Source organism: Scyliorhinus canicula, chromosome 11 (assembly GCF_902713615.1).
Source record: "Scyliorhinus canicula chromosome 11, sScyCan1.1, whole genome shotgun sequence".
NCBI lineage: Eukaryota > Metazoa > Chordata > Chondrichthyes > Carcharhiniformes > Scyliorhinidae > Scyliorhinus > Scyliorhinus canicula.
In genome coordinates, this window is record NC_052156.1 from 151,403,644 (window position 1) to 151,416,276 (window position 12,633).

General features: G+C 48.0%; 1 protein-coding gene across 1 annotated transcript in view; it reads left to right on the forward strand.

The window, feature by feature from the left end:
* The window catches only part of tspan33a (tetraspanin 33a), a 34,038-nt gene extending 22,824 nt beyond the window's left edge, over positions 1-11,214 (forward strand). The window contains exons 5-8 of the mRNA XM_038811747.1: positions 3,895-3,990; positions 5,060-5,185; positions 6,429-6,590; positions 10,292-11,214. Coding sequence (XP_038667675.1) covers positions 3,895-3,990; positions 5,060-5,185; positions 6,429-6,590; positions 10,292-10,393 — 486 coding nt within the window. The 3' untranslated portion in view covers positions 10,394-11,214. The remainder of the gene's footprint in view (positions 1-3,894; positions 3,991-5,059; positions 5,186-6,428; positions 6,591-10,291) is intronic.
* The last annotated feature ends 1,419 nt before the right edge of the window (positions 11,215-12,633 follow it).

Below are 12,633 nucleotides of genomic sequence, written 5' to 3' on the forward strand. Positions count from 1 at the left end.
TGCAGACTGCCTGATCTGTAACCTCGACTACAGCCTGTGCTCCCAGAGCAGCCTCACATCTTGACAGTCGCATCCCGACATCCTGTTGATGGTGTCATCCTGGCAAGAATTCTGAACTCCTCCAGACTTGACGTTTACAGATTTTGGAGAATGTAATTTCTTTCATTCTTGGGTGTTGCTAGCAAAGCTGGCATTTATTACCCATGTTCAGTTGCCCTGAGATGGCGATAAGCTGTCTCTTTTTCTTGAACCACTACAGTCCCTGTTTTTTTTTTTGTAGTCACTTTAATGTCTGTCTTGGCCATTTCACAGGACTGTTGCTGGTGTTGGACTGGAGTCGCCGTAAGACCAGCAGGATTCCTTCCCTGAAGGACATTAAGTGGAACAATTTAGTTTTTACACCGATCATTTCATGGTCATTTTTCATTTTTTTTTGTTCTGGGTTTTAAACTGAACTCAAATTCTTTGTGATTTGAGCTTTCATTTTTGGTAGTCCAGTAACAATTTTACCTAAAGTATTCAATACTGTGACCTGGGAAAATTAGTAAATAATGAATTTGCTCAGACATCCAATTTGTGTTCCTGTCAAGTAGGAGCATGTCTAAATCAGGAATCTCACATTTTTATTGCTGGTGTTCACAACAGTTGTGTAAAGCACACCCTGGTTCCTGATGTTCTGTAATGTTTTTGTATCAGTTCCCTGTTGCCTGGCTAAGATGAGTGAGATTGTTATCATGGGCATATTGAAAAAATGTTTTTCCTCCAGCAAATATTTGTGATAGATGCTTGCGTGCAGACATGTCAAATTACATAGAATTGCCCAGAAACAGACCATTTGGAACAATTAGACAATACTGGCATGTATGTTCCTCATGAGCCTCCAAATGCCCTACTTCATACAAATATATTTGCACATCCTTCAATTCTTTTTTTCCCCCCTCTTGTGTTTATCCAGCCTTAAAATGTATCTGCTATTTTCTTCAACTTCTCCCATAGTAGCAACTTCCACATCCAAGTTTCCCTTGAATTCCCTATTGAATTTATTAACGACTATTTTGTATTTGTCACTCCTGGATCGGGTTCACTCAAAGCAGCAGGGTAGCATGGTGGTTAGCATAAATGCTTCACAGCTCCAGGGTCCCAGGTTCGATTCCCGGCTGGGTCACTGTCTGTGTGGAGTCTGCACGTCCTCCCCCTGTGTGCGTGGGTTTCCTCCGGGTGCTCCGGTTTCCTCCCACAGTCCAAAGATGTGCGGGTTAGGTGGATTGGCCATGCTAAATTGCCCGTAGTGTCCTAATAAAAGTAAGGTTAAGGGGGGGGTTGTTGGGTTACGGGTATAGGGTGGATACGTGGGTTTGAGTAGGGTGATCATGGCTCGGCACAACATTGAGGGCCGAAGGGCCTGTTCTGTGCTGTACTGTTCTATGTTCTAAAGCGGACAGGACATATCTTGTCTGCATTTACCTTTCAGAATTGTGAAGACCGCAGTTGAGTCACTCATGTCTCCTGTTTGAGCGAAAAGAGTCTCCAGCCTGTTCACATGTCTCTCTGGTATCATGCTTGTAAATCTTCCCTATCTTTTTTTGAGAATATGGAGACCAGAAGGCTTCACAGACGCCAGTGTTTTTGTTTAGGTTTGAGAAGAAACTGGGAAACGTAGCCCAAGAATACTTGGCTGGATTGATCTCTTTTCAGAGTGGAGAAGGTTGTGGTGGGATTCAGTAGAGGTGTTCAAATTAGCAAGGATTTTGATAAAGTAATTGGGGAGGATCTGCTTCCACAGGCAGAAGGGTGAATAACTGGGGAAACGCAGATTTAGGATGGTGGATAAAAACAAAAGAACATAGAACAGTACAGGCACTTCGGCCTATTATGTTGTAGGTGAGAGAATAGTTTTACAGTTTTAAAAAATAAATAAAATAATTTGCTGGGATGTTGGTATCGCTGGCAAGGCTAGCATTAGTTACTCATTCCTAATTTCCCTGATCAGCTGCCGCCTTGAACTGTTGAGGTACACCTGGTGGGAGTTCCCAGATTTTGATCCTGTCACAGTGAAGGAATGGTGGTGATAGTTCCGAGTCAGTGTGGCTTGGTGGGGAGGGTCCTCTTTGCCTGCTCCCCTTCTAGATGTCCAGAAGATAAATAAATCAGTGGAACATTTGAGATGAGTGATTCTCGGCTGAGTTCCATTTAAAGCATAAAGGATCAGCTCGCACCCAGGTCCTCAACACTGTTAAGGCAGCAGTGCTAACCACTGCGCCGTCGTAGAGTTGGGTTCAATCGAAGCATTCAAAAGGGAATTGGACTGTTATCTGGAAAGGAAGGATGTGCTTTGTTACGGGGAGTAGGAGGGAGAATGGTATTCAGGGAATTGCTCATTGAGAGCTGGTGCAGAGGTGATGGGCAGAATGGCTTCCTGTACTGTAACAATTCTGATTCATTCCCGGTTCCAACTGGGATTTTGTATGTCCGTTTCAATTGTATGGAGTTTCTGCTCCCTCTGGTGGCTCACTGTGAATTGGAAGCATTGCAGATCTGACGGTCCAAAAATGAGTCTGTAGTTAGTGGAAATGGTGGTCCATCTTCTTAAACCACTCCAGTCTGTGTGCTAAAGATAGCTCCCAGAATTATTAATTGCAGCAGATTTGGTTACCAGAGTTGCTTGCTTCAGGGCAGGTCCATATTATTGATATGGGGCTAGAATCACACGTAGGCCGAACTGGGCAAAGGTGGCAGATTTCCTAATGACCTTTATTTCTTTGCGACAATCCAACCGCTTCACTGTCACTCTTGCTGATGCTAGCTTCCTATTTCCAAATTTATTTGAGCTAAATTCAAATTCCTAAACTCCATGAAATTTGAACTGGCTTTCCAGAAATGTGGTTTCCCATACTCTAGATAGCCAGCAGATAATTGCTATTGAAGATCGCTTATGATGAACAGGTATGGGTTCGTTCCTGAAGTGGGCAAGTATTTGAGGAAACTCATCCCAGGAAAGCTCCCGATAGTTTGAGAGGAGAAATACACAGATTCTGATGGGAATAAACCTGTTGCAAATGGATGCATTGCTTCTGCCCATCAGTGAATGTAGTAGATTGTGGAGGGGGCCTCTGTTTAAGAACATGTGTTTTACACTAAATTGCCAGCCCCTGTCACGGGTGGCGTAGTGGTTAGCATTTCTGACTCACGGCGACGAGGAACTGGGTTCCATCCCACACTAAATTGCCCCTTAATTGGGGGAAAAAAGAATTGCGTACTTTAAATAAAAAATTTTTTTTAAAATTTACAGTACCCAGTTAGGGGGCAATTTAGCATGGCCAATCCACTTACCCTGCACATCTTTGGGTTGTGGGGGTGAAACCCATGCAGACACTGGGAGAATGTGCAAACTCCACATGGGCAGAGGCCAGTGTCAACCCAGGTCCTTGACACCATGATACAGCAATGCTAACGACTGCGCCACTATGCCGCCCCAGAATTGGGTACTTAATTTATTTTTAAAAGTGTCAGTCCCAGCAGCACAGTGGTGCAGTGGTTAGCACTGCTGCCTCATGGTGCCGAGGTCCCTCGATTCCGCCTCTGGGTCACTATCCGTGTGACGTTTGCACATTCTCCGTGTTTGAGTGGGTTTCACCCCCACCACCCAAAGATGTGCAGGGTAGGTGGATTGGCCATGTTAAATTGCCCCTTAATTTAAAAAATGAATTGGGTACTCTAAATTTTAAAACATTTTTAAAAAACTAAAGTGTCAGTCCCAGCAAGTGAGCCAGATGGTAATGATTCGGGCATGTGGGGAGGTAATGATTCGGGCATGTGGGGAGAAGCTGGATTTGGTAAGTGGGAGCTTCTAGCTACCTTTTTTAATTCCTAAATGTTCTTTCACCTCCAACACAGGCCCGATCGAAGGTGAGTGAGATCATCGACAGCGCGATAGTCCACTACAGGGATGACCTGGATCTCCAAAATCTCATCGACTATGGACAGAAGCAGGTAGTGTCACATAGTCTCCAAACTTGTCACTGGGGGCCTCACGGTAGCATGGTGGTTAGCATCAATGCTTCACAGCTCCAGGGTCCCAGGTTCGATTCCCGGCTGGGTCAATGTCTGTGTGGAGTCTGCACGTCCTCCCCGTGTGTGCGTGGGTTTCCTCCGGGTGCTCCGGTTTCCTCCCACAGTCCAAAGATGTGCGGGTTAGGTGGATTGGCCATGCTAAATTGCCCGTAGTGTAAGGTTAATGGGGGGATTGTTGGGTTACGGGTATACGGGTTACGTGGGTTTAAGTAGGGTGATCATTGCTCGGCACAACATCGAGGGCCGAAGGGCCTGTTCTGTGCTGTACTGTTCTATAAATCACTTTTAACCTGCCCAGTATCCTTAGCACAGTCTCCTTTTACTTTCTACCTCCTCACTCTCCCATTGATTTTTTCACTTGTTTCTTCTTGGGCTTTGCTCTCTTCCTCTCTGTCACCCGTTCCCTCGGCCTGCAAAATATAATTGTCCCAAAGTTACACTGAAAGCATTTATATTTGAGTTACTGAGACTTAAAAGGAGTCGCTCGTTGGAAGCGATTTTGACATTCTCAGCTTCCTGGTAAAACAGAAGAATCTTCTGGGTTTTTTTTTTTTGTCCATATCTAGTTGTGCTCCACCTTTAATGGCCTGGATCTACACCCCATAGTGGTTCTCACCTAACAGGTACTCATTGATGGGTGGCATAGTGGTTAGCACTGCTGCCTACGCCGCTTTGATCCCGGCCCCGGGTCACTGTGTGGAGTTTGGCACATTCTCCATGTTTGCGTGGGTCTCGCCCCTGCAACTCAAAAATGCGCAGGTTAGTTGGATTGGCCACACTAAATTGCCCCGTAATTGGAAAAAACAAAATAATTGGGTACTTTAAAATTTTTAAAAAACATGCACCCGTTGTCACTAACCCCACTGAGGATTGGCATCTTCCTGAAGGAGGCTGGGGAAATGCTCCCAGTGTTGCCGAGTGAGTGCACTAACCAGTTTGTCTTTCTCCTTCCGCCACCCCCCACTCCAATCTTCTTTTGATCCCACAGTTCAGCTGTTGTGGAGGAATCTCCTACAAAGACTGGAGCCTGAACATGTACTTTAACTGTACGCTGGAGAACCCCAGCCGGGAGCGCTGCTCCGTACCTTATTCCTGCTGTCTGCGCTCCACGGAGGTAAGTGAAACAGGTGAACTTCGCAATAATATAGATGCATGGACTGCTGTTAATGATTTAAACGCAGCTAAAAACTAAAAGAACCTGCAGATCCTGGAAATGCTCACGTCAGTCAAAGAACACTGCAGTTTATTAATGATAAATATTATATTTGCACCCAGTACAAGATTGTTAAGGTTGGAGACTATACTCTCATTCATGTCAGGCAGGTTGAACCCTCCAGGTTCTCCCTCCATCACTGCAATTGTCTTGCTTTGGGTGAAAGGACATTGCAGCACCTTGTCCCTGACCTACGCTCTGATTTTACATCAGGTATCATTATATCAAGCCAGAGTTCAGAGTGGACAAAAAAATAGTTAGGTGGGGTTACTGGGTTACGGGTTAGGGTAGGGGTGTGGGCTTAAGTGGGGTGCTTTTTCCAAGGGCCAGTGCAGACCCGATGGACCGAATGGCCTCCTTCTGTATTGTAAATTCCATGACGGGGGCAAACCCCTAATCCATCGCCTTGCCTGCTCCCAAAAAACAATTCCAATTGAATCCAATTCATGGTCCCCACGAGAGAGACACACGAGATCCAGGCATTTCTCCCCGTGTCTGCGTGGGTTTCGCCCCCACAACCCAAAGATACGCAGGTAGGTGCATTGGCCACACTAAATTGCCCCTTAATTAGAAAAAATGAATTGGATACACTAAATTTATATGAAAAAATAATTAGCAAAAACACTAGAGGTGACGTGAGGAAAAAGCAGGTGCAATTATTTTCAAAAGGGAATCGTAAGGTTTAGTTGTACAGGCTGTGGGCAGAAGTGTGGGGGAGGGGAACTATTGGATCATTCCAGCAAAGAGCCAGTGCATGCACATGGGCCAATGGCAGCGCCTGTACTGTATACCTCTATATTCCTGTATATCCATGAGAAAATTATCCAATGTATATTTTATATGATGTAGTAATAATAATAAGAATAATCGCTTATTGTCACACGTAGGCTTCAATGAAGTTACTGTGAAAAGTCCCAGTCGCCACATTCCGGTGCCTGTTCGGGGAGGCTCGTACGGGAATTGAACCTGCTGTTCTGCATTAAAAGCCAGCTGTTTAGTCCACTGTACTAAACCAGCCCCCGTCATTTGAAGTGTGTCTGTCTGAATGGAGGTGGGTGGAGAAGGGGGTGAGTCTAAACACTCTCCCCTCTCCGTTGGCAGACTTGTTGTCTCTCACTCTGATCCCAGTGTCCTTCCCATGCAGAAAGTGATCAACACCATGTGTGGGCAAGGGATGCAGGACCTGGACTACTTAGCAGCAGAAGAATACATCTACACCAATGGGTGCATCGACAAGCTGGTCAACTGGATCCATAGCAACCTCTTCCTGTTGGGAGGGGTGGCCCTGGGCTTCGCAATCCCACAGGTCAGTGTCACAGCCTATACGGGCCATTTAGCCCCTCACGCCTGTTAGATCGTGATTGATCTGTATCTCTACCTTGGCTCCATATCTATCTGTTAATTACCCGGTACCTATTAATCCCTGTCTTATTCATTGTGTTCCCTCCTTTCCATTGCTCTGAGTGCAGAGGTCAATTTCAATGCGACTGAGGTCAATTTCAATGCCGTCCTGCTAATATCAGCTGGTCCCCATCCAATGCTAGTACTGAATACCTACACAATGACGCTTTATGTAGTCGAATAGCACCTAATGAACAACGACCAACGTGAGTTGTGAGCATCAGTGGAATTGCACACATTTGGCACTTGCTAGTAGAGTTAGAGGGGGAGAGGGTCAGATTAATTAATTTTAACAAGGCACTAGTGTAATGTGGGAAAGTTTTTTTTGTAAAATATTTTATTAAGGCATTTGTGCTTTTATAACCGTAAACCATATACAAGCAACTATAAACATGGTGCAATGATCCTGTACCGCCCTCACAGGTGCCACCTTCCTAGAACAGTAACCTAGACTTAAACCCCCCCTCCCCACCCACCCCTCTGCTGTCAGTTAATTTTCTCTAAAGAAGTTGACAAACGGTTGCCACCTCCGGACAAATCCTCTTGGGGCGAACTTGATTTTCTTTGAGAAAGCCAGCCATGTTGCTAACCCAGATCTCTGATTTGGGGGCTTCGAGTCCCTCCATGCGAACAGTATCCGTCTCCAGTCTACCAGGGAGGCAAAGGCCAAGATGTCGGCCTCTCTCAACCCCTGGACTCGTGGGTCTTCCAACACTCTGAAAATTGCCACCTCTGGACTCGGTGCCACCCTTGTTTTTAACACCGTGGACATGCTGTCCGCAAACCCCTGCCAGAATCCCCTAAGCTTCGAACATTCCCAAAACATGTGGCCATGGTTTGCTGGCCCTCCTGCGTACCTTGCACATCTGTCTTCTAGCCCAAAAAACTTGCTCATCCGGGCCACCGTCATGTGTGCCCGGTGAATGACTTTAAATTGTATCAGGCTGAGCCTGGCGCATGATGTGGACATGTTGACCCTGCTTAACGCATCCGCCCAGAGACCTGCCTCTATCTCTCCCCCTAACTCCTCCTCCCATTTGTGCTTTAGCTCCTCTGTCTGCGTTTCCTCTGACTCCATGAATTCTTTACAGATATCTGCGACCCTCCCCTCTCCTACCCACACTCTAGAAATTACTCTATAGGGGGCGGGATTCTCCCAGCCTGGGGCCAGGCCAGAGAATCCCTGCAACCGGGCCATGCCGGCCCGACTCCGGCACGCGATAGAGCGGAGAATCAGCGCCAGCACGTTTGGCGCGGGCTGCTGTATGCCACCGGGCCACCAATTCTCCGGCCCGGAAGGGATGGGCGGACGCTCTAAAAAGGCAATCCCGCCAGTGCCGTCCACACCTGGTCGCAGCCGGCGGAAACTCTGCGCGCAGGGTCGGGGGTGGCCTGTGGGGGGGGGGGGGGGTCTGGCCCGTGATCGGGGCCCATCGATTGGTGAGCCGGTCTCTCGGTCCCCGGGCCTATTTTCTTCCGTGCCGGCCCCTGAGCTCCCGCGCCATTTTCCGTCGTGGCTGGTGCGTTGAGGGAGGCCACCGCGCTTGCGCGGATCCCGCGGCGTTAACTGGTCCAGCGTCGTGCTGGCCCCCTGTAGGGGCCAAAATCGGTACTCCCAATGGCCCGTTCACGTCATCGTGAAATGCAACGGCGTGGACGCTCTGCCGCCGAATGGGAGAATCCTGCCCCTTGTATCCCCCGTGGCAGTAGGAGTGGGAAGGTTAGAACCTGCCTTCGCAAGAAGTCCCGAATCTGCAGATACCTAAAACCATTCCCTCCCGTCAACTCAAACTTCTCCTCTAACTGCCTCAAACCAGGGAAGCTCCCATCTATAAACAAATCTCCCATCCTCCCGATCCCTGCCATCTCTGAAACCCTCCATCATGTCTCCCTGGGGCAAACCGATGGTTGCTACAGATTGGAGCCCAAACCGATGCTGCCTCCGCTCTCCCACGTTTCCTCCACTGCCCCAGACTCTCAGGGCCACCACTAACACCGGGCTTGTGGAGTACCAGGCCGGCGAGAAGTGGTCAATGCCTCTAAACTCACATCCTTACAAGATGCTGCCTCTACTCGCTCCCACACTGACCCTTCCCCCACTTCCGAATCATGGCTATATTTGCTGCCCAGTAATAGTTGCTAAAGTTCAGCCCCCCCCCCCCCCCCCCCCCCCCCCCCCAGATCCAGCATCACCTTCTTCACTCGTGGGGTTTTACCCGCCCAAACAAAACCAGAGATCACCTTATTTACCCACTTGAAAAAGGCCTTTGGGATAAAGATGGGGAGGCACTGAAGCACAAACAGCAATCTCAGGAGGACGTCATTTTCGCTGTCTGTACCCTCGCCGCCAGTGATAACAGGAGCATATCCCATTTTCGGAAGTCCTCTTTCATTTGTTCCACTAACCGGGTCAAGTTTAGTTTATGTAACAGCCCCCAGTCTCGTGCCACCTGGATCCATAAATAGCGGAAGCTACCTCCCACCACTCTGAATGGCAGCTCTCCCAGTCTCCTCTCCGCCCCCTTGCCTGGATCGCAAACACCTCGCTTTTTCCCATGTTCAATTTGTACCCCGAAAAACGGCCAAATTCCCCTAAAATCCTCATGATCTCTCCCATCCCCTCTAACGGGTCGGAAACATGCAGGAGCAGGTCGTTGGTGTATAGGGAGACTCTGTGTTCCACCCCACTCTGGACCAGCCCCTGGAAGCTCTTAACACCATAGCCAGTGGCTCAATGGCCAGAGAGATGGGGCATCCCTGCCTTGTCCCCTGGTGCAGTCTAAAATAGCCCCCAACGTCAGCCGGTTATTCGAACATTCGCCTCTGGTGCCTGGTACAGCAGCCTGATCCGGTCGATGAAACCCCGACCAAACCCGAACTGCCCCAACACCTCCCAGAGCTAGTTTCATTCCACCCGGACAAAGGCCTTCTCCTCGTCCATTGCGACCACTACCTCCACCTCCTTACCCACTCGGGGCATCGTGATTACATTCAAGAGCCTTCTAGAGTTGGCTGTTAGCTCCCTACCCTCAACGAACTTCACCTGGTCTTCCCCTATCACCCCCGGGACACAGTCTTCTATCCTTGAGGACAAGATTTTAGCTAACAGTTTGGCATCAACATTCAACAGGGAGATCAGCCTGCAAGACCCACATAGCTCAGGGTCCTTCTCCCGCTTCAGGATCAGTGGTAATGTGGGAAAGTTATTAGTTAATTTGCACTTCGACCATAAATAAGGTCCTGGTTGAGAGATTATTAGTCAGGCCAATCGGAGAATACTGTTTGAAATAGTGTGATGGAATGTTTTACATTCTCCTGAAAGTGAGGCCACACCTTCACTAATGTCTCACTTGAATGTAGCATCTCAGACAGTGCAGCACCTCCCTCTGTTGCTCAGTTATGTGCTCGTCAATTAAATGGGCCTTGATCCCTTGATCTTTTGTTACCCACAACTTGGCTACTGCAAGTGAGAAATGCGAAAAGGATATTGGTGAGAAATTAGCAAATGGGCAAATATATTGTTATAGGGCACTGTTCCTTTAACAAAACTGTATGGGTCTCTCTTCCATTGTTTGTTTTGTTTCTCTCCTTCTCTGCCATCTCCAGTTAGTGGGAATTCTCCTCTCCCAGATCCTCATCAACCAGATCAAAGATCAGATTGAACTTCAGAAGTACAACAGCCAGCACAGAGCAGACCCATGGTACTGATCGCTGCCTGCTACACGACACCTCCATCCCAACACCACGACTATTTGCACACTGGAGGGGGCGCATTGTTTTCCTGGAGCCATTTTGCACGTCGCTGACGTGAAAACCAATCCAATTCTGAGGCCTTTTGGTTGTTTGCTGAGGAAGCACTGCAGCCCATCGGGATTGTTAGAATGCCACTCCATCGGGATTGCCACAATGCCACTCCATCGGGATTGCCACAATGCCACTCCATCGGGATTGCCACTCCATCACAGGATGTAAAGACTCTCAGGAGCTCTGCTTGAAATGAATTTCTCATCCAGCCCATCAGCATCGCGTTCAACAAATTCATTTGTTGTCAAACTGTCTATAGTAGCACGTCCTGTGGTATGGCTGTCATGTACTGATGTATAGAACAATGTCCCACATACATCATGGATACCAGCCAAATCTCCCCAGGGATTTGTTCATCTGTTGCTGGAAAGCTGTTAATCGATGCCCACATGCGTTGCTATTTGTGAAGCTGAGTTCTGTTGCTCCTCTTGCTGTGTTCCTGAATGTTACTGTTAATCGTCTTTTTGTTGTGTTGATGCCTCTGAAGGACAGTCTGGGATGAATTTGGTGCCTCCCAAACATCGACGTGTTGGAGGGCATTAAGTGCTTCCAGGGTCACCGACTTGCGGTGTTGGTGTATTTAAAGGGATGTTACAATTGGAAAAAGCCACATTACTGTATGTGTGCATTCTGGGGAAGGAAGGAATGTTGATGTCTGCCTATTAATTTAATATTTTTGCTAAATGAAATATTTTTGTCTTCTAATAAAATATATAATCTATCGATCTGCCTATGTTGAAGTATTTTTTTCAATGTCATTAATTTGTGTTGTACAAATAATGCAGCAAGTGTACTGGAGGCTGTTCCAGCAGATGGTGCAATGTCACAGTGCGTTAGTGTGGTTACATGTTCAGTTTCTCAGACTGTGATTGTATCATTACAGCGGTGGTTCCCAGAGACACGCAATCCTAATCTCAGGCATGCCATTTCTAGCTAGGGAGGGAGGAGAGATCAAAGCTTGTACACTCTGCTGTGATGGTCCAGCGAATGAATAGCCTGCCAATATTTCAATGTTTGGACTCATTTATAGGTGCACCAATCAGGGGAATTTAAAAAAAAAAAAAGGGCCTCCCTCATGAGGGCAGAATGGTGGCTAGTACTACTGCCTCACAGTGCCAGGGACCCAGGCTCAATTCCGGCCTCTGGTGACTGGACTTTGCAATTTCTCCCCATGTTTGCATGTGTTTCCTCCGGGTGCTCCAGTTCCTCCCGCAGTCCAAAGGTGTGCAAGTTAGGCCATGCCAAATTGCCCCTTAGTGTCCCGGGATGTGCAGGTTAGGTGGGGTTATGGGGATGGGACAGGGGAGTGGGCCTAGGTAGGATGCTCTTTCAGAGGGTCAATGCAGACTCAATGGGCCGAATGGTCTCCTTCTGCACTGTAAACCTGGGTGGAATATGGAATTGCCCCAATGGCCAGCGATGGAACACACCCTCTCCAAATGAGGAAATACTGGGCAACCATAGAACATAGAACAGTATAGCACAGAACAGGCCCTTCGGCCCTCGATGTTGTGCCGAGCAATGATCACCCTACTCAAACCCACGTAGCCACCCTATACCCGTAACCCAACAACCCCCCCCCCCCAACCTTACTTTTAAGGACACTACGGGCAATTTAGCATGGCCAATCCACCTAACCCGCACATCTTTGGACTGTGGGAGGAAACCGGAGCACCCGGAGGAAACCCATATTGGTTTTCAGTATTGTGAACGATGAGGAGGATAGTGTAGAACTTCAAAGGGACCTAAAAAGGTTGATGGGTGGATGGACAAGTGGCAGATGAATTTTAATGGAGAGAAGGGTGAAGCGAATAAGTTTAGAGTTCCCAATTCATCCCCCCCCCCCCACCCCCCCCAACTAAAGGGCAATTTAGCATGGCCAATTGACCTACCCTGCACATTGCAGTTGTGGGGTTGTGGAGGTGAAACCCAGTCAAACATGGGGAGAATGTGCAAACTCCACACGGACAGTGACCCAGAGCCGGGATCGAACCTGGGACCTCGGTGCCATGAGGCAGCAATGCTAGCCATTGCTGCCCCAGAAGTGATTCATCTTGGTAGGAAGAATGCAGAGAGACAATATATAATAAATGGTGCAATTCAGGAGCAGAGGAACCTGGGTATGTATGTGCATAAATCAGTGA